At 41.6% G+C, this 23,940-nt stretch overlaps 1 protein-coding gene across 1 annotated transcript in view; it reads right to left on the bottom strand.

Moving 5' to 3' along the window:
- Positions 1 to 23,940, bottom strand: part of ephb6 (eph receptor B6) — a 60,098-nt gene that overhangs the window by 3,654 nt on the left and 32,504 nt on the right. Inside the window, exons 6-18 of the mRNA XM_049583580.1 lie at positions 9,769 to 9,924; positions 9,121 to 9,392; positions 8,439 to 8,520; positions 7,574 to 7,698; positions 7,320 to 7,482; positions 5,256 to 5,370; positions 5,101 to 5,156; positions 3,840 to 3,956; positions 3,504 to 3,751; positions 3,196 to 3,414; positions 2,962 to 3,111; positions 590 to 774; positions 324 to 482 (exon numbers count right to left, since the gene is read on the bottom strand). Coding sequence (XP_049439537.1) covers positions 324 to 482; positions 590 to 774; positions 2,962 to 3,111; positions 3,196 to 3,414; positions 3,504 to 3,751; positions 3,840 to 3,956; positions 5,101 to 5,156; positions 5,256 to 5,370; positions 7,320 to 7,482; positions 7,574 to 7,698; positions 8,439 to 8,520; positions 9,121 to 9,392; positions 9,769 to 9,924 — 2,047 coding nt within the window. The remainder of the gene's footprint in view (positions 1 to 323; positions 483 to 589; positions 775 to 2,961; positions 3,112 to 3,195; positions 3,415 to 3,503; positions 3,752 to 3,839; positions 3,957 to 5,100; positions 5,157 to 5,255; positions 5,371 to 7,319; positions 7,483 to 7,573; positions 7,699 to 8,438; positions 8,521 to 9,120; positions 9,393 to 9,768; positions 9,925 to 23,940) is intronic.

Below are 23,940 nucleotides of genomic sequence, written 5' to 3'. Positions count from 1 at the left end.
CTGTCATGACAACTGCGCCACAAAAAATAGTAAGCAAAGGTTTTTATGTCCATATATGTGTCCTGTATACTTCACATCAGTGTGAGGGAGTCCATCTTGACATTCTTTCTTGGCTGTATCCTCCAGGAGGAAACGCTGACATTCAAGTTTTAAACACAGCCAAAAATGTTTCATTAACAAGTTATGTGAAACATGCTGGGATGGAAATAAAAAGCTGCCTGAAGGGTAGGATTTCTGTCTTTAGATATGCGCTGGAAAATGGTGGCCAGTGAAACAAAATCATCTTTAAGCTGAACATTACAGTAGTAACCATCTATACTCACTCCATGTTGAGCCTGCTGACTCTGTCTAACGTGTCCAGGTGTGCCTGATCGAACTCATCCTGATATCTCTCCATCCTCAGCACCTTCAGCCAATCACTGACAGTCGCCACTGACGTTAAGTCCGCGGGGGTGGGGCTGAGCAGCGGCTGAGAGCAGCTCCTGTAAAGGTTGGACATTCAATAGTGAGAGTATGAGAATCTGAAGATACAGCAGATTGTCCATCGCCTGCTGCCTCTGATATGTTTTGCCAGAAGCTGGTGTCTCACCGAGTTGGCTCCACCTTGAGGGAGGCAGGGTGCCTGATGAGCCGATCCAAGGAGGAAAGGAGCGAGTCGAAGCCTGGCCGGTCCCCTCGATCGGCCTGCCAGCACTGGAGCATGAGAGAGTGGAGGGCAGAGGGGCAGTTGTGGGGGGCAGGGAGACGATACTGGTCTGCTACCGCCTTCATCACCTGCGGAGAGAGCGGAGAGAGACATCAGACGTTAAGTAGGGCAGATGGTGTGAGGAGTGTTGTGTAATTGCCTTACATAAAAGGTCACAGACCACTGAGGGCTTGTAAAGAGTGACTAAGAGAAAATTATGCAAATTCCAGCTGCCTGGCATTTTGTCACCACTTAGATGTGTCTGTTAAATCAAGAGGAGGGGGATGGTGGTGAAGTGCGTTTTTAAAGTAGCTATCCACAACTTTTACGCACCGGTACTTTCCTTTAGTAGTCCTACGTTTTAAGATATTACACTTTTATCCCACTGGGTTTCAAAAGGAAAATACACACTTTACACCACTCCGTTAAAAAGGGATAAAAGGGATAGTTAGCTTTTTTTGAAGTGGGGTTGTAAGAGGTACTTATCTATAGTCCGTGTATTACAAGTAGATGTCAGCTGGCATGCTCCCAGTTTGGAAAAGCAGCCAGGAGTGGCACCACAGGAGCTGCGCTACGTGCTGCTGTGGGAGAGGGCAGCAGCAAAATGTAGTAAAACCACCTAAAAAAAGGATAAGTGGATGCCAAATTGAGAATACTCTCACTGCTTTATTTTGCCGTTAGACAGCCCTTTTCTTTGGCACCACATTTTCTTAACTGTAAATCTTCTGTACTCCCACGCATCTCTCTCTTTGGGCCCATTCAGTCCCCCTCAGCAAAATTCTTCTGTATACTCTGGTTCATAGAGGTTTTTCCTTGTCTCCACAGTGAAGGGCATTTTATGTAACTGTCATAATACCCCAGGTTTTGACAGATCTGGGTAAAGCCTTGGGCCTGGAATAATCTTCTGCATTCACTGATGACTTTAAAGGCATCATAAAGAATGTGGTGATGGAGGCATATGTTTTTTCTCTCAAGAAACCACTGTGTGAAGCATCTGTTCTTCTGTTTAACTGTGAATTTTGTCCATCATATTGTATATGATGTATTCTAATGTGCTGTGATTTTGCAAAGCTGCTACCTTAGCCAGGTATCTCTTTGATCTTAATGGGAAACCTTGGTAAAAAAAAATAAAATAAAATAAATAGATAAATAAATAAAATAAAATAAAATAAAAAAAAAGTAAAATGTAAAGAAATGAAATTTAATAATTAGAAAAAAATATATAAATAAAACAATAAAATAAAACAAAGTAAAATTTAAAGAAATGAAACGAAATTAAAAAAATAGTAATAAAATAAATAATCACTATTTTTTTGTGTGTGTGTATTTTTAGGCTCGTCCATAAACCTCTGAAAGTCTAACCTGAACAGCTGATCTGCAGAATAATACAGCAGCACAGCTTTGCTTATGCGTAGAAATATAGAAGTTGTATGGATGAGAAAATGTAGTGCCAAAGTAAAAGGCTGTCTGAAGGCAAATTAAGGCGGTGAAAATATATTCTCATAATAGAACCCCCTTAAACTGACAGTGATTATTTTAGGTGGCTGAAATACATTTAGCTGTTGCCCCAGTCAGCAGCTTCCAACGTACACTCCATGTACTGAAGGTAATACACTGACTATGGATAAGTACCCCAAACAACCCCACTTAAAAAAAATCCAAATGATCACTTTAATATGAGAGCTGGGGCTGCACAACACACAATATAAAACAGCCAGTGCGACAGGTGGGAATGTGTTCTACAGAAACTTGCATTAGCATAAAATATTTTTAGCCAAATGGCAGTAAAAGTCCAATTTTGCACATCTGTAATCTTATTTTTTACTTTGATAATCCAATCATTGTCTGGCAGAACACATAAAAGCAGTAAATTGTACTAACAGTGCTGCTGCACCATTAAAATATCTAATACATATAATGCAACAACAACACGACGCAGAATTTTAATACTTCTTTTTGCTTCAGCTTAAGTGATAAAAGTGATTAAATGCAGGGCTTTTACTTTTTTCATTATTTTCTGGGTGTGTTTAAGGCTTTATACAACAGCTGAAAGAAGATGAGGGGGGCGACAGATCAGACATGACATGCAGCAAAGGTCTCAGGCCAGACACACACAGTGGACGTTGTGGCTCGTGGTTGGTGCCACCAGGGCGCCCTGGGACTTTTAATGGCATCACATTACACAGTGGTAGTTAAACTCGCACTTAAGCAAAAGATTTGAGTGCATTTCCATCACTGACTTCCTCTGCTCAGGCAACGCTCTCCGACACACTCACTTCTTGATTGCTCATGTCCCAGTACGGACGCTCTCCATACGACATCACTTCCCACATAAGTATGCCGAAGCTCCAGACGTCACTCGCTGAGCTGAACTTGCGATGCTGAAAGGCTTCTGGTGCTGTCCACCTCACGGGAATCTTACTGCCCTGATGGGGGAACAGTGCAGACAGTGAGATATGCTACAGTGGAACCACAAATACAGAGCATTCAAAACGTTTTCCAATGCGTACCAGTGAGGCAGTGTATGTAGGGATGTTGTGGTCCAGGCCCCTCATGAGTCGGGACAGGCCGAAGTCAGACACTTTACACACCAGGTTGGAGTTGACCAACACGTTCCTAGCCGCCAGGTCTCTGTGAACAAAGTTTCTCTCAGAGAGGTAACGCATCCCTGCACCAACTCCCCTGAGCATCCCGATGAGCTGGAGGACGCTGAACTGGCCCTCGTTCTCCTGAAATAGAAAAGAGGATGATTTTGGTTCATAGTGAAATAAAATGTGTGGTCATTAACAAAGATGGAGACAGTGTGTTGATGTCTCACCCTGAGGAAGGCGTCCAGGGGCCCGTTCTCCATGAACTCAGTGATGATTCTCTCTGGGGGCGTACGCGTGATCACACCCTCCAGCTTCAGTACATTAGGGTGATCAAACTGTCCCATGACCCCTGCTTCGCTGAGGAACATCCCTCTCTCTCTGTCGGACGCCCCCCAGCGTAGAGTCTTCACCGCCACCAGCACCTCCCTGCGACCCAGCGGGCGGTAGCGGCCTCGAGAAACCTCTCCAAACTGGGCTGTAGTAGAGAGGAGGTGGAACAAATTAAGTTGATATAATCATACAACTACAGTGAGAGTTAAAAGAAAAGAGAGAATCATGGCTACCTGCACCGATCACCTCCTCAATCTTGAGATGAGTGGGATCTATCTCACGGGCAAACTCTTTGACAGCCTCACTGGGGTCCTCGTAAGTGGATGGGTCCACGTAATACTTAACTCCACCTGGAATTAAAAGGCAGTTTTATTAGGACTAAGTCTGGCTTTTAAATCCCTTTATTTTCCACTTTTAAACACATTTACTGTCACAACACTAGGACGAGATGATCTGTTGTGTTACTGTATTTCTAAAAAGGTCTGCCCAATTCATTTAGATATCTGTTAACACCTCAGGCCAATAATATACATGTGTAGAAATGTCCTTTAATTTGTACACAAAATAAGTGCGCACACAAAATTACTGTCAGATTCATGACACGTGCACACTGGCCAATTATGTACTTACCACCATGTGTATGTTAATCAGAATCAGCACTGCCCCACACTCCACCACTCCCATATATCACTATACAAAGAAATAAATTTGCCTAGAGGTGTAGTGTGGAGAAAGGGGTGCTGTGGTCATACCAGCCAAGGTCTCTGCTGTTACTTATCTTAGCTGCTGTTTCACAATGTGATCGTCACATATATGGCTATCGTTACAGATGCCCTCATCACTGCCGCAAATGTTCAATTTCAGTCTTGTGGGTAAAATCTCAGGGAACTGCTGCCGTGCTCAGAATACCACCCAGCTCTTTCACTGATAACAGGTTTAGACCTACATGTGTTTCCTTCTTGCTAAGTATTTTTAAGCCTCTGTTATGTTGATTATATTGTAGTTCAATGTTTTAAGTATGACAATAATTCATGAGGATTAAAGGGTGTTAATTTCATGGTTATCTAATAGGCTACATTTGGCTACTGCATTAATAAAATAACTGTTTTAAATACTGTTGTCCATTAAAGCCTCTTTTAATGAGGGTGATTTTAATGTGCTATGCATTTAGCTAAAAGGTGAGTGTTTACATTTCCTTCATCATTTGTGTGTATGCATGTGAGGCAGTTGTAAACTTGTTTGCAGAGTTTGAATAAGGAGATATTGTTAAATTCCAGACTTCTATGTAAAATGTTTGCGCACAAGGTTTAAGCCCACATTTATGCATGTGAATGACGCCCAGTTTTCTCCTTTTTTGGGGTGAAGTAAAGTTTCAGTGGAGAAAAACAAGTGTTTTAATAGGTGGCCTTTTGCACAAAGCAAATACATCACTTTAAAATACATGTTTAACTTTACTAAATTAAATCACATTAAGTTAAATATGCTGACGCTCACCTCGGTTACTGATGTACCTCTGCAGTCTGTCACTGTACGGACTCTCCCTCCTCTTACTGCCACGTGAAAGCAAACAACATGAGTGACTGCTCATGTGATTAATAAAAAACAGCTCATTCTCTATTTCTGATCATGTGACAGGATTAACAACCTACCTGCGAAATACCACCACGACCACAATGGCTGCCACCACCAGGAGAAACGCTGCTCCACCCATCACTGACCCAACCAACAGAGGAAGTCGGTTCTGGATTTGCTGTGAGTGTTCTTCTGGGGGAGAGAAGGTGAGAAAACCATCTGCTGTTAATGTGCCAATCAGACTGTCTTTTACTGTTTCCAGAGCTGGAGAGAAGCTAATTACAAACACTGTTGTTACTACTTTAAATAGTACACACTAAAACCCACTGTCAGAAATAAAACTTCATTATGTGCCTCTTCTCTAGGAAGGTAATCTCTGAGGTGTACCTGGAAAGCATTGTTGATATTGAGCAGATTATTCTGGTGAAATAAAGTAGATTGCATTGAACGGAATTGAACTCAGGAAGATTCCTCTTTAGAGAACGTTGTTTGAAAATGAAGTGACTTGGTGTTTCATAGCGAGATGGTCAACTTCAATTTGGCTCTTCTGCAGTGATCATTTAAAGCCAAACACAGTCTTTAAAAGAGCTACTTTTGTACATTTGAGTTTCATTCAACGCTGTGATCTCACTGTGATCAGCACTATATTAGTACTCTTTCCTTCTGCATCTCTCTGCCATGTTCTTAAGATTATTACCTTCAGAAGCCAAAAATGAATCCAAAATTTTATTACTAGTGTTAGTGTGGCTCCGTCTATTTTGAAAATGCCCACTTAAAGCTACAGATGGTAACTGTTATAAAAATAACCTCTGTTTTATTTGATGAAACTGTCACGACATCCACACACAGACAGTCTGTGAAAAAAAAATCATGTCCCTCTTTCTCATAGTGCTTCACAGCTGAACAAAATCAGCACGGCACAATGTTGCAGTGGTTAGCATTGCCACCTCACAGCATGAGGGTTCCTGGTTTGAACCCAGGGTGGGGGGACCTTCTGTGCCCTTCAGTAAGTGAAAACACCACAGCCTGTAGTAAATCCTTGTTTAAAATATATACACAAAAGGTGCTTAATTTCACCTTCAACACACTTAAATATATGTTATTTACTTATGTAATGATTATGAAAATGGTAGTCAAACTAGTTTTCTTTCAATAAAAATGCTTTTTAAGGAGACATAGACAGACAATTGTTTTTTCTATTTGAACTATTATAGATATAGTACACAAACATTTCTAGCTACACCTTAATGTTCTGTTTGGACACCCTGGCCACCTTTAAAACTCTTTTTATGAGAATTGCTAATAAACAGGATTTTAAACAAATGACATGCTATAAAACACAGTTGTATAAAACAGATCTTTATACCCTCTACATCTGTGATTAGTGCTGTCAGTGCTACTTTTGCAGCACAACCCCTTCCAAATCTACTAAAATGTCTATTTGAATTTTTGTTACTGTTGTTTTATATTAGTTTGTCCATTAGGATGTGTAGGTCTAATTGGACCAAAAATTAAGTCTGTCTGGTTAGTATGCCGAGTTTGCATGTTCTCCCCGTGTCAGCGTGGGTTTTCTCCAGGTACTCCAGCTTCCTCCCACAGTCCAAAGACATGCAGGTTAATTGGTGACTCTAAATTGTCCGTAGGTGTGAATGTGAGTGTGAATGGTTGTCTGTCTCTATGTGTCAGCCCTGCCATAGTCTGGTGACCTGTCCAGGGTGTACCCCACCTCAAACGGTCAAACTAGGCAGTGCTGATCAAGTAAGAAAGTCACCAGCTACAGCTTTAAGCTCTAGAGTCTGACCATATCACTGACACATACTTCAGTAAAACTCATAGTAGTAGTCCATGTTCTCTGTCTCTATCTCCTAAAAACCTTCTTCTACATATGAAAAATGGTATAAAATATTAAAAACATACAACAGAGCATGACAGGCAATAAGCACGGCAGGAGCAGTTAGCATGCTAAGCACAGTTAAAGACGAGTGTGCTCTGAAGGCTCCATAGTTTCAACCAGATTATCTGACGAGCACAGGCAGCATGTTTTGCTGACTGCTGTCATATGAATGAATTCCACCAGTTCAGTTTTTGTGTTAATGGCAGTAATGTGCTCTGACTGACACAGATTATTACAGTAAATGTACCCAGAGGCAGCGTGGTGAAGTAGATGGTGTTGCTGTAGGGGCCGTATCCCCTCTCATTTCGAGCTCTGATCTGGAATGCATAGATGGAGCCAGGGATCAGAGAGTTGACAGTCACTGTGTTGGTCTCACTGTACACGCTCGCCGCGCTGTCCACATCCGAACCCTGAGGGACACAGAGGAAGGACAATTTTGTTGTGACTCTTGTCATGTGTCGGTTTGGCTCAGCATGTTGTGTGACTATTCGCTGAGTGTACCTTGTCGTAGTATCTCAGCTGGTACTCCAGGATGTCTCCATTAGGCCTGTCCGGCTGAGGCCACGAGAGAGTGATGGAGTCTGGGGCTCGGCTCAGCTGATGCATCATGGGAACTGTGCTGGGAACTGTGGGAGAGAGCAGATGGTGATGTATGAGCTGGGGTGAAGTTTTCCCTGGGAGATGTGATGATCCGTTAACCCCATCATCCCACAAATAGTAGTGTTGTGTTGAAGTGATGGTGACCAGGAGGGGGCAGTGTTACAGAACTTGTCCAGGAGATTTAGTAGAGCATGAAAGTGGAGTTTTTATGGAGCGCCAAGCGGGATCTAGTTACAGTCACTGTGCTGGCTGGCCAGACCAGTGAAAGGGAACTTTCCGGCATTCTTTTCATTTAATCAATAAACTCTGAGAGCAGACACACAGAGGTTTTAGATAATTTGGGCTTATGGAGACTTTTAATCAATCTTGATCAGTTTCTTGGAAAATCTCATAATGCTGCACTCTGTCTGCACAATGTCCCATTCTCCTCTCCTCTCCCCACCCATCTACTGTCATCTCTCTTTCTGTCTGTCTTTTTTGTCTTCCCATCTCTCATTTTTCCACTTTCTTCCTCCACGGTGACTATAATGGGATCTGACAGGATATTATAACCCCCAGCAACCTCCTGTCCAGAGAGCAGGAAGAGAAAAGATGGAGCAGGGAGAGACAGAGAGAAGGGCAGACACACACACACACACACACACACACACACACACACACACACACACACACACACACACACGATACAGTATCTACACAAACATCATCATCAGAGCATTGCTCCTCTTTCATCCTGTCTTTGTCATTCTCTCCGTCCCGTGCTCACCTGACTGGCTCGTAGTGAAATTGATGCTCGTGTATCGAGCTGGAAAAGGACTCAAAGCTGACACCTCATTCATGGCTTGCACCTGTCAATAAGAGGAACACACAGATGTGACACACAAAGCTTTTTTTTTTTTTTTTTAAATTTACTTTCATGACATGCTTCTGTGTTTGAGAAACAAAGCCCACGCCCACGCATGCAGCTGTGTCAGCCGGCCAACAAACATCGGTAAATGGGAGATATCTGTGCATTATGAATAAGAAATAAGCTATGATTTAGTTGAGTATCCCCCGGAGCTAAATAATACATGTTACTGTGCATGTGCTGATGTGGAGCTTATGGAATATTACAGCAGAGGAGCTGTCTCCTCTGCGGCTACGGGAAATGTTTCAGCAATCAGCGTGTTTGACACTTTGTTGTCCAGGTGCTGATACAAAAAGGACATGATGATCTGTTTCACAAGGACACAGGTTTTCTTTATTCTGTGGATAAACTCTGTCCTTGAGAGGAAGCAGTTTACAGTGTTGCCAATCCTTGAAATGTTTCACTATTCACAAAAATGTATTAAATTGGCTTCATTGATTCAGTCAACATCCACTTGGAAGAACAAGATGTACAAAAAACATATTACTTTACAGCTAATTCTTATATAACTAAGAGTGTTTGTGTCAGTTTTCCACCGTACCTGTATGAGATAAGTGACTCTGGTCAGCAGGTTGTTGAGGGTGACCTTCGTTTGCTTCAGGTTCGTCTGGGAGGGGCTGAAGGTGACGCCCTCCCCACACCAGGAGCACGAGGCTGGATTGGTGAAGGTGGCTGAGGGGCAGATGCGACACACCACCCCGTACCACACCTCATTGCGCCCTCCCATGTCCACTGGAGGGCGCCACCTTAGGGACACTCCGCCTTCGCCGCTCTCATACTCCCAGGACAGAGAGACCGGAGCAGATGGAGGAGCTGCGGAGGAGATAGAGAGAGTGGGAGGGGTTTGACATACATAATGTAAGCGGCGGACACTTAGATGGAAGCATCTGCTAAAAAGTTCAAGATATGAAAGAGGCTGCATGCTGGCAAAGACATTTAACCAAGTTAAGTCATGGAAAGAATGTTACAAAACAAAGTGCGGCAGTGACACAATTTAAAGCTGAGTGGGCAGAGGAACTAAATACTTAACCGTTTCTTTCTAAAGGATTAAAATTTTCATTAAACTGTGATTAAAAGAAGAGTCTAGTCAGTGACTGCGCATCTCTGGTTCTCACAGTCTGAGTCAAATGAGGCCCATTGAACACCTCCCAGATAGCCAGGCGTAAACAAACAAACCAACAAAGCTCACTTGTGCAGGCAGAAGAGTTGGCATCGTTGGCTGCCCGGTAGAATCCGCTGCGACATTCACACACACTCGAGCCCTCTTGGCTGGTTCTGCTGTTGGAGGGACACACCGAGCAGGGAACGGAGCCTGCAACCGACTTGAAGTAGCCCACTGGACACGCTGCAGAGAGACACAAGGAGGGTTCAGCTTCAATCTCAGTTTACAATCAAATACATAGTGTCCAGAAATACATCAAGCAGGAGTCTGCAGGGTTTCAAAGATATGTAATACTGTCTCTCTGCTCTGAACAAGAACCTTGAGATAAGGGCTTTGACTGACTGTTTTCATTATCTATTGATCTGTTAATTAATTTCTTGACTTTTTAGATTAGTTTTTTGTAAATAAAATGTCAGAAAATGGTGAAAAATGATGATCAGTGTTTCCCAAGGCCCAACATGACGTCCTCAAACATCTCGCTTTGTCTACAACCCAAAGATATTTTGTTTACTGTCACAGAGGAACAAAGAAACCAGAACATTTTCACATTTAAGAAGCTGGAATCAGAGAGTTTTAATTTGTTTTTCTACAAAAATTACTCAAAGTCAGGACTGTTTTGTCAGCACTAAGTATAAAGTTTGGTTTATGAACACAGATTCATTGATAAGGGAATGCGTAAAAGCACCCAATAACTATTTTCAAGCCTTGAGGACCAATTAAACCTTTCAAATCTCAGCTGAATGACCAGCTGAACTGTTTTTTTCAGTCCATATTCATTGCTCAGCTCATAAAGGGCCAGTCCTCATCATCTGCATTGTGCTCTCATCTCAGAAGTCACAAATACAAAAACAAAACTTGAAACTTCATCAGTAATATAAAGTATATCATGATCTACGCAGCTCCTGTGATTCTAATTTATCCCATTTTATCATTTTGGTCCCACAGTCAAATACCACAAACTATTTTTGGGTAAAGCATCAATTTGATCTTGGCTTGTGGTTCACTTTGAGTCAAAAGTTCATCTAAAACATAGCGGCCTGTTGTTTGCTTTTGGCTTCGTCCTGCACAGTCATTTACTTGTGTTTACAGGGGAAGTGGCCTGCGTTAGGAAGCAGCAGCAAAACCACTGGTGGACACACACAAGTTCAAAATGGCCACACTAACCCTATATCAGTGTTTCAAAGGAAAAGGAAACATTCTGGGAAATAGACTTATTTACTTTCTTGCAGAAAATAAAATAAGAAGATCCATGTAACTGGTGTTTGTACAGTAAATATAAAGCAACAGTCAGCAGCTTAGCTTAGCACAAAAACTCGAGAACAGGGGAAACAGCTAGCCTAGCCACTGTGTGTCATTTTTTACACTTAAGTAAATTAAAGAAATGAGTTATGAGGTGTTAATTAATGAGCTTTAAAGGTGCCAGAAAGTGATGTTGATAGCTTTAGACAGAGCCAGGCTAATGTCCCCTGTCTCCACACTTTGTGCTCAGCTAAGCTAACGAGCTGCTAGCTTTAGCTTGACATTTAATGGAGAGATAGGCTAGGATCAGAGTGGTATCTTCTCAACTATTACCCTTAGTCCATTAAAATTATCAAATAAAATCTAAGAAAATCAAGTTTATTAAAATCGCACATTAAAAACAACCACAACTGACCAAAGTGCTGTACAAATTAAAATAATGACACGCAAATATATAGCAATAGCCTATAACATGTACACAAATATAAAGCAGAATAACACCTGTACAACCTGTACAATTACATATGTAAAAAGATATAGCATATTAAAATATTAAAACCACTACAAACAACCAAAGGCCATTGAAAACATGTACATTTTAAGATTTGTCTTAAAAGTGTCAATGGAGGGGGAGCGTTTGATTAAGAGCGGACAGCTTTTCCAGAACTTTGGAGCAGCTACCCCAAGGCACGATCTCTGTTACCTGCCAGCCTCAATGGTAATGATCTGATGCTCTTTTTTTTTTAAAGATATTTTTTGGGGCTTTTTAGCCTTTAATGGACAGGACAGACAAGCGTGAAAGGGGGAGAGAGAGAGGGAGTGACATGCAGCAAAGGGCCACAGGCTGGAGCCGAACCCGGGCCGCTGCGGCAACAGCCTTGTACATGGGGCGCCTGCTCTACCGCTAAGCCACCAGCGCCCCATGATCTGATGCTCTTTGAAATGAACGAGTGAACCTGCTGTTTAGAGTGGACGAGCCAGTTCCTAATTTAACCCATAATCCACTATCCACTAGCACTTGCTTGTATTGACAGGCTTGTTATTTATAAAGGGCGTTGCTGTGGCTACACCAAACTTTATATCTGCGGAGTCTGTTCTGGGTCCACGTCACAATATCCAGATCACGTGATGCGATAAATCAGCAATGCGATTCGTCATTGAACCCCGGACACAAACACACACACACACAGAGCAAAAAACAAACAAACAACAACAACAACAAAAAAAAAACGAACAAATGAACCGTATCTTTGAACCAGCTCTTCAAAGTGAAGGAGAGCCAAAGAACCGGCTCTCACAAGTGAACGAGAAATCCCATCACTACTCAATGGTGCAACAGTTAAGAGACTGATCTGAGGATCTCAGGGAACGGGAGTTGAAGTTGGGGCAGAGAAGGTCAGAAATTAGGACATATATGTGGGTTTTTTAACGCGCTAAAAATAGGCAACAACTCCTTCCCATTGCCAGTAGACCAGAGCGCCCTGTACACAGCTCAGCAGTAGATGCCTGTGTCACGGTTGGAGATTTGCACCAGCCAACAGTCAAATGCCAGTAAAATATGCAAGTGGCTGCTACAAAAATCAATAGTGATCTATTGAGTGGCTGGTAGATCTTGGAATTCACTAGCCACAGTGGCTTGTGGACATTTCTAATCCCCTGTTTTCTTTTTATTGTCACATTTGGTGTCAAGAATACAATGGGAAAAAAAGGGTTAGCAGACAGAAGAAAGCAGCATTGAGGCCAGTGAAAATGTTACTTATATAGTCTCTTTTTCAAACTCACCGCCAACAAAATTTGGAGCAATGTTCAAGTGCTGCTTGGATGAAGGTGGATGGAATTAGTTGCTGTGTCTCATGGTATCGTGCTGGAAAAGTGGCGTTTTTTTTGTCCATTGGGAAAGATGCTTAATATGTATATTTCCCCTCAAAATCCCTGTAAAAACTGGAAACAATTAATTATAATAATATTTTAGCATTCTCTTGACCAAATCCCATAATAGTCACAGTGGAATATGTGTAATTTCTCCCTAATAAAAAAGGAAATGGAGCAGAAACTTATCACATTAATAATACATTCATGATAAACTGTGTGATTATCCTCATGTCATGTGATGCAATCCCTTAGAATATCAAATCAATCTAAGTTCTCTCTCTCTTACACACATACACACACCCTCACACACACACACACACACACTGAAAATACCATTTGAACCTGCAGGCTGTTATCCTGAACTGATGTGTTTTACGGTGGAAAAGTCTGTGAAACGCGCCAATTGTTAATGTCAACAGCAGGACAGCTGAGCGCCGAGGTCAAGGTAACACACACTTCATGCTGCTGCCTGCCAGAGCCCCAAGCGCTCGTCCTGAGCAGGACTATGAGAACATTGAGAGAACTGCCTCTGGGCTGGTCTGCTGCCATTTCACACTGAGTGTGTGTGTGCATGTGCGTGTCAGCGCCTAAATCAGTGTCAACTAAAGGTTATATCGCTCAAAAAGAGGTCCCTTTGTCTGTGAGCTAAATGTGGAGTGTGTGTTTTTCATAGAGTGAGGATGTCTTGTATGTTTGAGTGTGTAAATGGATGATAACACCTGAACCAGCTGCTTTAAAGAAGGATCCTGTCATATGTTTTTTAACAGAGTTGACGAATGAGAGGATGTGTGTGTGTGGTCTTTATGATCAGTGGGAGTGCACCCGTCACATTGTTTAAATAACCTTGTCAAGAGCATTTATTAAATTTGACACGCTTTATGTGTGTGTGGATGCGTGTGTGTGTTGTTGGGGCAGCGTGGGAGTAGACGATAAGGAGTTAAGAAGTAGAGGAGGGTAAAGAATAAACAGATAAAAGGCTTTCTGTGTTCTCACTTGTCTCTGAGAGCTGACTTTGCTTTCAAACAGGTGTGAAAAGGGGAAAAAAGCAGAGACGGGGAAGAAGTAAAAGGATGTCGAGAGATCACAGAGGGAGAATAAACCAGAAAAGGGGAAGAAGCGAACATGGAGATGGAGACCCAAGACGGTTGTAGGATGAACAGTGGGATTATGTATATGAGCGCCAGATGATGGGTGAAAAACGAGGAAACAGAGAGGAGGGGGAGAGAGGAGAGCGAAATATCCTCCTTCTTCTATCTTTAATGTCCTGACTGCACATTATCGGACGTGTTCTCTTACAGCTCTGACACGAAACATGACTTTGCTACAAAGCCTCTCATCGCCCTTACGAGCTCCGGCAACAATTCAACCCTCCCTACCCCTCCTCCCTCCTCCCCCCTCTTCCTTCCATCCTCATCCACCTGATTACAGCAGCCAATGAGAGTGCTAGCCCTCTGCCCTCTTGCTTGATCTGCAACCCCCACCCCTGCCACCGCCGGCTACATCCATCCATCTCCCAGCTATAAAGTAGACAATTCATGGCCATTATGAGCAGAGACACAGATGCCTTCACATCGTACATCAGTACACTCAGGGAAGTGAGGAGAGAGGAAGGAGAAGTGGAGAACAGAGGAGTTACAGTGAGGGCTGGTGATAAATATCCACTGACAGACAGGGATATTAGAGTGTATTACAGAAACAATGACAGATATAAGTCACCCATGCTTACTGAACCAACACACAATAAGAGCTTAAATTAAGTGATTATTCCATTGTCAGAAAATTAATATGCAACTACATTTAACTGTTTTTTTGTCACCTGTATCAAGCCACTCTTTTTCCTCCACAAAAAATATGATAGAGGTGCTTCACTTTCTTGTTTCAGACACTCACTGTTTCATAGAAAAAATATGTGTTTCTGACTTTAATCAGTTGCAAATTTGTGAGATTGAGAGCTTAGCTACCTTTTTCTGGAAATATTTTCAGTTCAACTCAGGTCTTCACTCTTATCAGGCCAGACAGTGCAGTCACCTTCACATTCCCCTCGTTAAATCCCTCCTACAGTCAGTCAATATTCTGTAAAATATTTAGGACCTGCTGTATGACAAGGAACAATATGAGTCAGCTCCCAGGTCAGTCCCTGTCAGAATCTGAAGGAAAAAAATCTAAAAATAACTTTTACGTGTTGGACAGTCTTACATCTTGGTCTTGTGAGTCACTTATTTTGTTTAATTTATAATTATTCAGATTCATACTACTTTTCTTATCAGCATCTGACTTTTTGTTGAAGAATAATGACTTCATGACATATTCAAAATTGTATTCAGTTGAACTGTCTTTTACTTAGTTGTTATAATCGCAATTAAGGCAGACTCATGATAAGCCTGGCGTTTGGTCTCACCCAGGATACCAAACAGACTCAAACCAACAACAATAAGGACTTAAAATAAATTCAAATACACATGACAAACCTTTTTGTTTTTAAAACTACACTTTATGTGCAATATTTATCTACCACACTATTTTTTTTCCTGCTACACTGTCTATTATTTATAAGTGTGAGGTTGAATGTATGGAGGATGTGTTTTTAACAGGAGCAGCACCCCTAATTTCATTGTGTTTGTTAATGATGCAATGACAGTAAAAGGCATTTTGATTCACACGTGCATATTCTGTTATTATCAACTACTAATGTGAGGATTCACCATTTTTCTCTGTATTTATATCATCATAAACTATTTGGGTTTTGGACTTTTGGTCGGACAAAAACAAACACTATGAAGATGTCATGCTGAGGGAAACTGAGATGAGCATTTTGACATTTTATTGAGAATTTATAGACTAAATGATGAATCGGTTAACCGAGCAAATGATCTGAAAATATGAAAATAATCTTAAATTGCAGCTTTACTCACAGAGAGACCTCAACTTAATTGCATACGCCAAAATATTTCATCTAAAAGCCTGATTTTAAGCAGATAGATAGATAGATAGATAGATAGACAGACAGACAGACAGACAGACAGACAGACATGGGGGAAAGGATTAGTTTAGCAAAGACTAGACTCAAATAAAATGAAATCACATTAAGAGAAAAATAAATACAACTGAAAACTAAAATTAATTTCCTAAGAGATAAACATAAATAGAACAAAAGACAACAGCAGTGAGGTGAGTAATTCAACGTTAACATAATACTTTGGTCTGTAAATCACTGACCCAGTTTCTCTCCTCTTTCTCTCCCTCTCTCCCTGTTTCATGCGCTCATTCCCTCGTTTGGCTCGCAGCATAATCTCCCTCTCTCTCTCTCTCTCTCTCTCTCTCTCTCTGTCTCTCTCTCGGACACACAAACACAAACATAAACACACACACACGCACACATAAGCCCGGTCACAGATGCGACCACACAACAGGAGAGATGAGTACACATGGTTCCAACTGTAAATGCCTTCCTCGGCCTCTCTCCATCCATTATATTCTCTGCATTCTGTTGTTTCAGTGCGGACAGAAACAACACACACACACACATACACACACATTAAATCAGATGTCCTCTAATATCGTCCATTTCCATATAAACTCCTGCAGCACATGCACATATGTTAAAGCGCGCAATCCTTTAATTTTCTCATGTAAACAAGCGGCTTCTCTCAGCCCACTAACTGTACTGAATCAAAAGCAGAGGGTGGGTTTGATTCAAACATGTGTACATATATTATTGCTGCACAATATTAATACTCTACAATTCTATAAATCTTAAATGTTCACAAAGTTTAAGGAAAAGGAGGCATACCGTAGTTCATTCACGCCAGTTCACAAAAGTTTAACGAGGCAGCTTTTTGACCACAAAAATCTTCATAAAGCAAACAAAAAAAAAATCCACTTACAATTAGGACGTTACAAAATGCACATTAATTGCACTACCTGTATGTGGAGCTCTAATTTAATGTGTATACACTGGCTATTTTTCTTACACGTGGATGTTTGCCTGACTTACACCTCACTAAACTTTTGGGAGATTGTCATTTTCAGCGTGCAGACTGTTTCTCTTCTTCCTTTATGTGCTGCTTTTGTCCTGCACCTGCCCAATTGAGGTTTGATGAGCACATTATTCACTTCCTTGAATAAATCGTTAGCAAACAATTGCTTATTCACATGTCCAGCAGTCATAAAGACACATTATCATTGAATTTGAGTCCTGTTTCTGGCCACCTGGTTAATGTAAGTCCAATAGTTACTTCCTTTCAGCTGTTTTTGTTACCCCGAGGGAAACATTCGACTAAGATGCGAATTTAATAGATAATATAAATGTCCTACTGGTCCCTAATTGTGCCTGTCTATTGTTTGGTGCTGAGCAAGTGGTGTACAGTGAGATTTTACACCTTTGGTTCCAAAAACAGTGCATGCTGCTGCTGGAAATGATGCTATGAGAGCAGTGAGAGTGAATTAACACAGTAAAGTTGTGGGCCAGACAGCGAAACAATGAGCTCTAAATCCCTGTAAAGAATAAAACAGAAGCAGAGCTGGATGATAATTATCTGTAGGTTCATCTCAAAAGGCAATATGTTGATCGATCGATCAATATCGGTTTATGAGACTGGATATGGTCTTAGATTTTAGATATCGTAATATCATCAGTGTTGTCTTCTCCTGGTTTTAAAAGCTGCATTACAGTAAAGGGAAGTGATTTTCTAAAGTTACCAGACTGTTCTAGCTGTTCTGTTATTTGCCTTTACCCACACAGTCATTATATCTGTCAAGGCTCAAGTTTCTCAGGTTATGTTTTTTATTTCATTCATTCATGTTGTTTCCTGTTCTACTCTGAAACTCACATCTCTCGTGTCAGATCACTTCACTTCCTGCCCCTGTGTGTTTCCCTCCCTTCTGATGACTTCATCTGTGTCTGACTGTCTGTCCCGCCTTGATTAGCCTCACCTATGACTCGTCATCCTTCCCCTCACCAGAGTATTTAGTGTGTGTCTTGTTCACCATCAGTGCCAGTTCGTCTTAGCTCCTTGTGTGTCTTAGCGTTACAGCCTTTTGTTTCTCTGAGTCCCTTCCTTGGTTTTTTGGATCTAGCTTGTTGATTGACTCTGACTCTGCCTCATCCATATTGGATTTGTTTGCCTCCACTGACCCTCTGTGTGCCGACCTTTTGACCAGTAAAGACTGTGTTATTTTATAGTCTGAATTTGAAACAGACCATGTAAACAGCACATTCAATTTGGATACTCTGCATTAGGCCTTGTTTTGCGTATAGCATTTTCCAGTTAAGACGTGGGATTTGCAGATAGGAGCATTCTTTGGACATGTATACAGTGCTTTTGGAATATGTGTGTCTAAGGTGGTTTTTACCGCAGTTTGTGACACATGGCCTCTTGTGTGTTTATGTGAGCTCTGTGCATTGTCGTTGATATGTTGTACACAAACCAGCTCACCGACAGTTTGCAAGGCTGTGGGGTGGAGCTGCATGGCCAAAAGTCCGCTACAGCTGGAAAACTAAACTAAACTAAACTAAGTGACAGCCATTCCATTTTCCATACATTGACGTGGTAAACGACATGTTAGGGCATGTTAATCAGAGTATGCACAGTGAAATATCAATTTTCATTAGCCATTATTAGGATTTTTTTTTCCAGAATAAGGGCAAAAGATGGAATATTTTGTGCATGTATACCTAGTCAGTAAATCATCTTGGCTAAAATAAGCTTGATTAAAAAAAAAACAAATTTCAGTACGCCTATCATTACACTACCTACTCTGATGATCCGACATGCTCAATAAACTTCTAATGTGATGTAACTGTGTGTGATCAGATTCATTTGTCATCGTCACCTGGCTCCTCCCCTACAGCAAGGTCTAGCCAGCAGTCAATACTGGCTCTCATTGATCATTTCACTCAGCTTGACCTTCATTGACAGACTGTAAAAGAAACTGAATGTCAACAAGTAAGTCTCATCCCGCTCTGGGGGAGATATCCGTGCTGTTTGGTGAAATGTGACTTTTTGGGACCAGAGCAGAGTCACCCATCACACTCAAAATAATATCACACTTAAAATTTACATCCTCCTCTGGCCAAATGTTCTTGTTTTCCACCACAGCGAGCCCCGGGATAGTTAGTGGATGTGTCTGAGCTATGAGTGAGTATTCTGGGTGACAAATCAGGACGATCTGACATGTTGAATATTTCACTGTCACTCGCAAGCCACAGAAAATACCAACAAGGGTCCAAATTAACTCGGAGCCCATTTGAGGATTCAGTGCTAATCCTCATCCCAAATCCTCAACAGTGGCTTAATGTTCGAAGGGAATCAAACAGAAGGAAGGAGCTTGTCTTGGGAGGATGTACCGCCAGCTCGGACCAGCTCGGGGAGCTCAAAACTAAAGGACTGTTTCATGTTTGGCTGAACAGGTGTAATTGTGTCTCATGCTCGGCCGTGTTTCCGCTTGTTCTCCCCGCCTTTCCATCTCCCTTGTGGGATACAAATGTCAAAGGATACAAACATCAGACAGCTGCTGCTTCTTGTCTGCCTCTGTCTGTCCTTATCATTTTTCAAAAGACCAAAGACGAGTTTTTATCCCCAAAACTGAGCTTTGAATGTCACAGCGATCACACAGAAGCCAGATTCTGTTAGCATCGCTTGTGATAAACAGATTTGTAAATAATTGAGGAATGATCTTTTAATGTCTGTCTGCCAAAATGCCAGCTGTGTTTTTGTGAGTGTTTGATGTTTCATTTGGCTATTTAATTTATCATCAGTCCAAATGGCGGAGTGTTGTTTGGGTGAGTCTGAATTATCAGAATAATCAGGCCTCACACATGTAATAGATTAACAGGCGACTTTGAAGTTTCCACTTTAGTTCCTCTCAAGTGTTGCTGTCATTTCTAATGATTCATTTTCATTTCAAACAGATAGGATCCTCTGATCATACAGTGAGGGAAAGATTGTAAATAAAATCACACAATTTAGTTGTTACTAAATGTTTAAAAGGCCCTTAAAATCTGCTTTCTCACTCAGCTTCTCACTGTGAGCTATGGTCCAACATGAGCACACAATTTTCTGCTGAAGTTTAAACACTTTTGGTTATTTCACACAAGACATTTCTGTGTTATCGTCCTCTGTGCTCTTTTCACTGGTGTAAGTGCATGGTGCTCCACTAGAGAAACACAATGTAAATTATTTGCATATACCGAACAGGATTTTGCTAAATTTGAATCACGATCTAATGACAGTCGTGAGGTTGTTTGCTTAATGTAGCTTTCAATCAAATCTGGTCAAACTACACCCACACAGTCATGATGAAGCAGATAATCTGAGATTCTGAGTGTTCCTCTAAATAAATAATAACTGAGGGTTATTTCCCCAGTGTGCTGAGTGAGTTTAGAATAACTGATCAATAATACAGTTGGTGGTTCAATCTTTGGCTCCTCCTGTTGACAGTACGTGTCAAAGTGCCCTTCAGCAAGACACAGAACCCTCATGACCCTTTGAAGTCATCGAAATCCAATGCTTGGGCAGTGATTAGCGTGATAGTGACTACCATCGAAAAAAAGGTATCCTTTAATGTTGGAATGATACACGGCTGGTCGCCATTATAGTTTAACAGTGCCCGGCGGTGTCAAGGGGAAACATGATGGGACAAAGACGTAAGTTCAGGCAGCAAGTCCAAGTGGGGCGAGCAGGAGGGGTGGTGGATGGGTCTAACAAACATCGACTTTCAAGCGAGAGAGCAGTGTTCACACCCCATAAGATTCTAAAGCCAAACCCTGTTCTTTTCTCCTAAACCTAACCATGTGCTTTTGTTGCCTAAACCCAACCATGTGTTTGTTGTTGAAGGAAAAACGTCAATTCAAAGTGTTGTACCGACGTAGTGCATTTATTTTGAAAGAGACTGTAAAATGGAAGTGTATCTTGAAAGAAGTCAATGCATGTAACAGGCAGAACTTGACACGGTGTCCCAGAACGTCAACAACCGACGCACCCAGGGTACCTTGCATGCATATGTGGACGTGGAAAGTCCATGACCAAAACGTCGATATGTGACGGGGTCGGAGTGAGAATGTGTTGAATAATGATAATGATGGTGCTAGATCAAAATTAAGGCATCATAAAACTTACAATTCATCTCAAGGAAGACATTAATGTCGTCCTTGAGATGAATCAATCCATGCAGTAGTTGTTGAAACACATCATTAAGAAATTCAACCTGATAGTGGCGCTATGGGAACGATCAGGGGATCATGAATGTCTGTACAATGTCTAAATGCCAACGTATCCAGTAGAATGTGAGAAAGTTTGGACCCGACAGTAGCGCTGGAGGTAAAGTCAGAGAATCAACAAAGTCACTTTGGTTTAACAACTACACCGTTTGTTTAAAGAGACTCATTGCTGCATTTTCAGGGGCTTGTAAGCCAACAGAGATGGTTGTTTATTCGTGATCTGTTGCTTTGTTTCCGCTGGGGATAGTGACACAAAAAGCGGTTGTTTTTTACTGAGAAGTCGTTGCGTTTCAGCCAGGATTGTGCCACCAAAGCATTTCTTTTTGCCCACATTCAGTCGGAAAAGCTGAAGGTAAACATGGAAGGTGGGGAAAAGAGAGACTGAATGACATGCAGCAAAGGGCCCAGGCTGAAATCGAACCTAAGCCACCGCGATAAGGACTGAGCCTTAATGGTATGCAGTCTACCATGTAAGCGACCAGGGCATCACAGAACTGGTTCTTTTTTACTGAGACATGGCTGCATTTCTGCCAGGACTGTGTCACCAAAACCAGATATTTAAAGCCAAAACATTATGTCCTTCTAACATTTGTTCAGGTGATAAGGTTGCTGAAAGCATCAATGTCTGCACAAAGCTTCATAGCAATCCATCTAATAGACATTTTCATGTGAAGCAAAGTGGTGAGCCAAGCGACTGACTGAAAAACCAACGTTACCTAAAGCAAACCTAAAGCAACTCCACCAGCACTGCAATAAAGTAAGTCTCTCTAGACAAATGTGTCAATGAATGAAAAAAAGTGAAGACAAAAACATAATAACACATCTTCATTTGGTTCCCACCTTATTTTTTCATCCTGAGCAGCTCAAGTCTTTGCTATAATGATACACTTTCACAAATAAAGAAATACATTATGGTCCTCTTGAGTCTTAAAATAGAAAGCTATTAAAGCTGTGTGTAGTTAAAGGCAATCATTTAACACTGATATTCATTTCCACATGAGACCGAGAGGAGGAGGGATCTACAGTCTCCTATTTGTCCCTAAAAATTATGTCTTGCTTGAGGGGGCAGAGCTGCGCCGGGTGCAGTATTCTCACATGGATATCAAACAGCATTAATTCTCTCTGTGGTGATTTACTTAAACAGCAAGACGCCCAATACAACTCAATGAAATGGTGAAAAAATGGAGAAGTTATATCCTCAGAGGGTTTTATTTAATGTGCTGAATGATGTGATTAATAAAATGCATATAGGTTAAGATGACACACTTGTAAGTGGAAGTAAATGTCAGATAACTTCTTGATAAAGTGTTTTTTTCTTTCTTTTCTCGGAGGTGTTTAAAGTGCTGGCGCCAGAAAAACAATGAACATTTTGCAGAATGGCGTCTTAAATTATAGCTTAGGTGTATAAGTTCAGTGCAGTACAGCCTATCATTTGCTCTCATTGTGGTATTATTAAATGTCCTTGGTGCTTTATTAAAACAAGAATGAAATGCACAGGTTTGTATAGCTACGGAAGTTCGGCGCTCCACTTTCTGTTGAGAACAAGGATCAGCTTCTGTTAATAATTCCTGATGACTGCATCGCCAGTTAACCATCTGCCTCTTTTCTAAACATTCCCAGGGAGCCAGGGAGGACAACAATGTAATGATGCCAATCCACATCATTAGTCAGTGAAGTGATCAACAAAACCTAATCAAACGAGAGTTGGAACAAAAAGCCGGAGCAGCGTGGGCAGCAACATGTTGGATCATTCATAGACGGTCAGTGGAAGCCTTCGCTCCGGCGGCTGAACAGTTTCGAGGGGTGATTTGTCAGTAAATATCAATCAAATGCAGACAAACACAAGTGGCGTGCCGAGTGCAGATGTAAAGCAAAAGAGCATGAACGCATTTTACAGCTGACTTGGCAGGATTGGAGGATTAATTGTACAGGAGGTAGTTAGACTTTGAGGGCCCCCATACGAGGGAGCGGAGCAATTATGGCCATTCAAATTCCTGGTAGATTTCAGTTTCTTACTGTAATCCTGGCATTTATAGATTCACGCGGAAAGCACATATCAGCAGCAGGATACACTCGTGCACACTGACACATTCACACAAAGAAACTCACATCCACTTCTTTCCCTTCACGCCCTCAGAATTTTTTGCCTGCTCAGTTCTTTAAGTCATTAACTTGCATCCTCCTATCTTTCACTCTCGCTGTTTTCCCTCCACTCCCCCTCTCTTCCCCTGCGGTTTCTGTCACTTGTTCACAGACGAGTGGCCATTACATCGCCATGACCTAAATGTGTCACATCCCTCTCACCATGGCTCTCTCCCTCTCTTCCTCTCTCCCTCCTCCTGCACTCTCCCTATATCCCTTCCTGTCCGTCTCAAATTTTTTTCTTCTCCCCTCTTCCACTCACACCCACTTTGAGAAATGAAAACGTTTTTTAAATTGTTGACCCCATCTCCTCACTCCTTCCCTCCCATTGCCTCTCCTCTCCTTTAAAGTTAAACAAAATATCAGTATAAGTATATTCTAAAGTGTGTCTTGAGTAGGACTTAAATATGAATTACCCACATCTACTCTTTCTCCCTAACTGGGAACTTTGCGTTTTTTTTAAAGGTTTGCTTTCACTTTCCTCAGCGCTGCTTGCACTAGGCTGACCAATGAAAGAGCAGTGTGCATCAAGATAGCTCGCATTAGCGTTAGAGCAAACATCTGAGAGACTCAGCCATACATGTTGAGCCTCAGTCAGACTCAGATGGGGAGTCTGTTGTGCACCAATGAGCAGATTTATCAGAATGGTACACACAGTTAGCATCTATGTTGTTTGTTAGCTTGTTGGCTAACTGGCAGTAGCTAATACAACATTAATGTTTGTAAAA

The sequence above is a fragment of the Epinephelus fuscoguttatus genome, linkage group LG8 (assembly GCF_011397635.1).
Source record: "Epinephelus fuscoguttatus linkage group LG8, E.fuscoguttatus.final_Chr_v1".
Taxonomy (NCBI): Eukaryota; Metazoa; Chordata; class Actinopteri; order Perciformes; family Serranidae; genus Epinephelus; species Epinephelus fuscoguttatus.
Note: the sequence above shows the minus strand (reverse complement) of the source record. Positions and strands in the feature narration are given on the sequence as shown.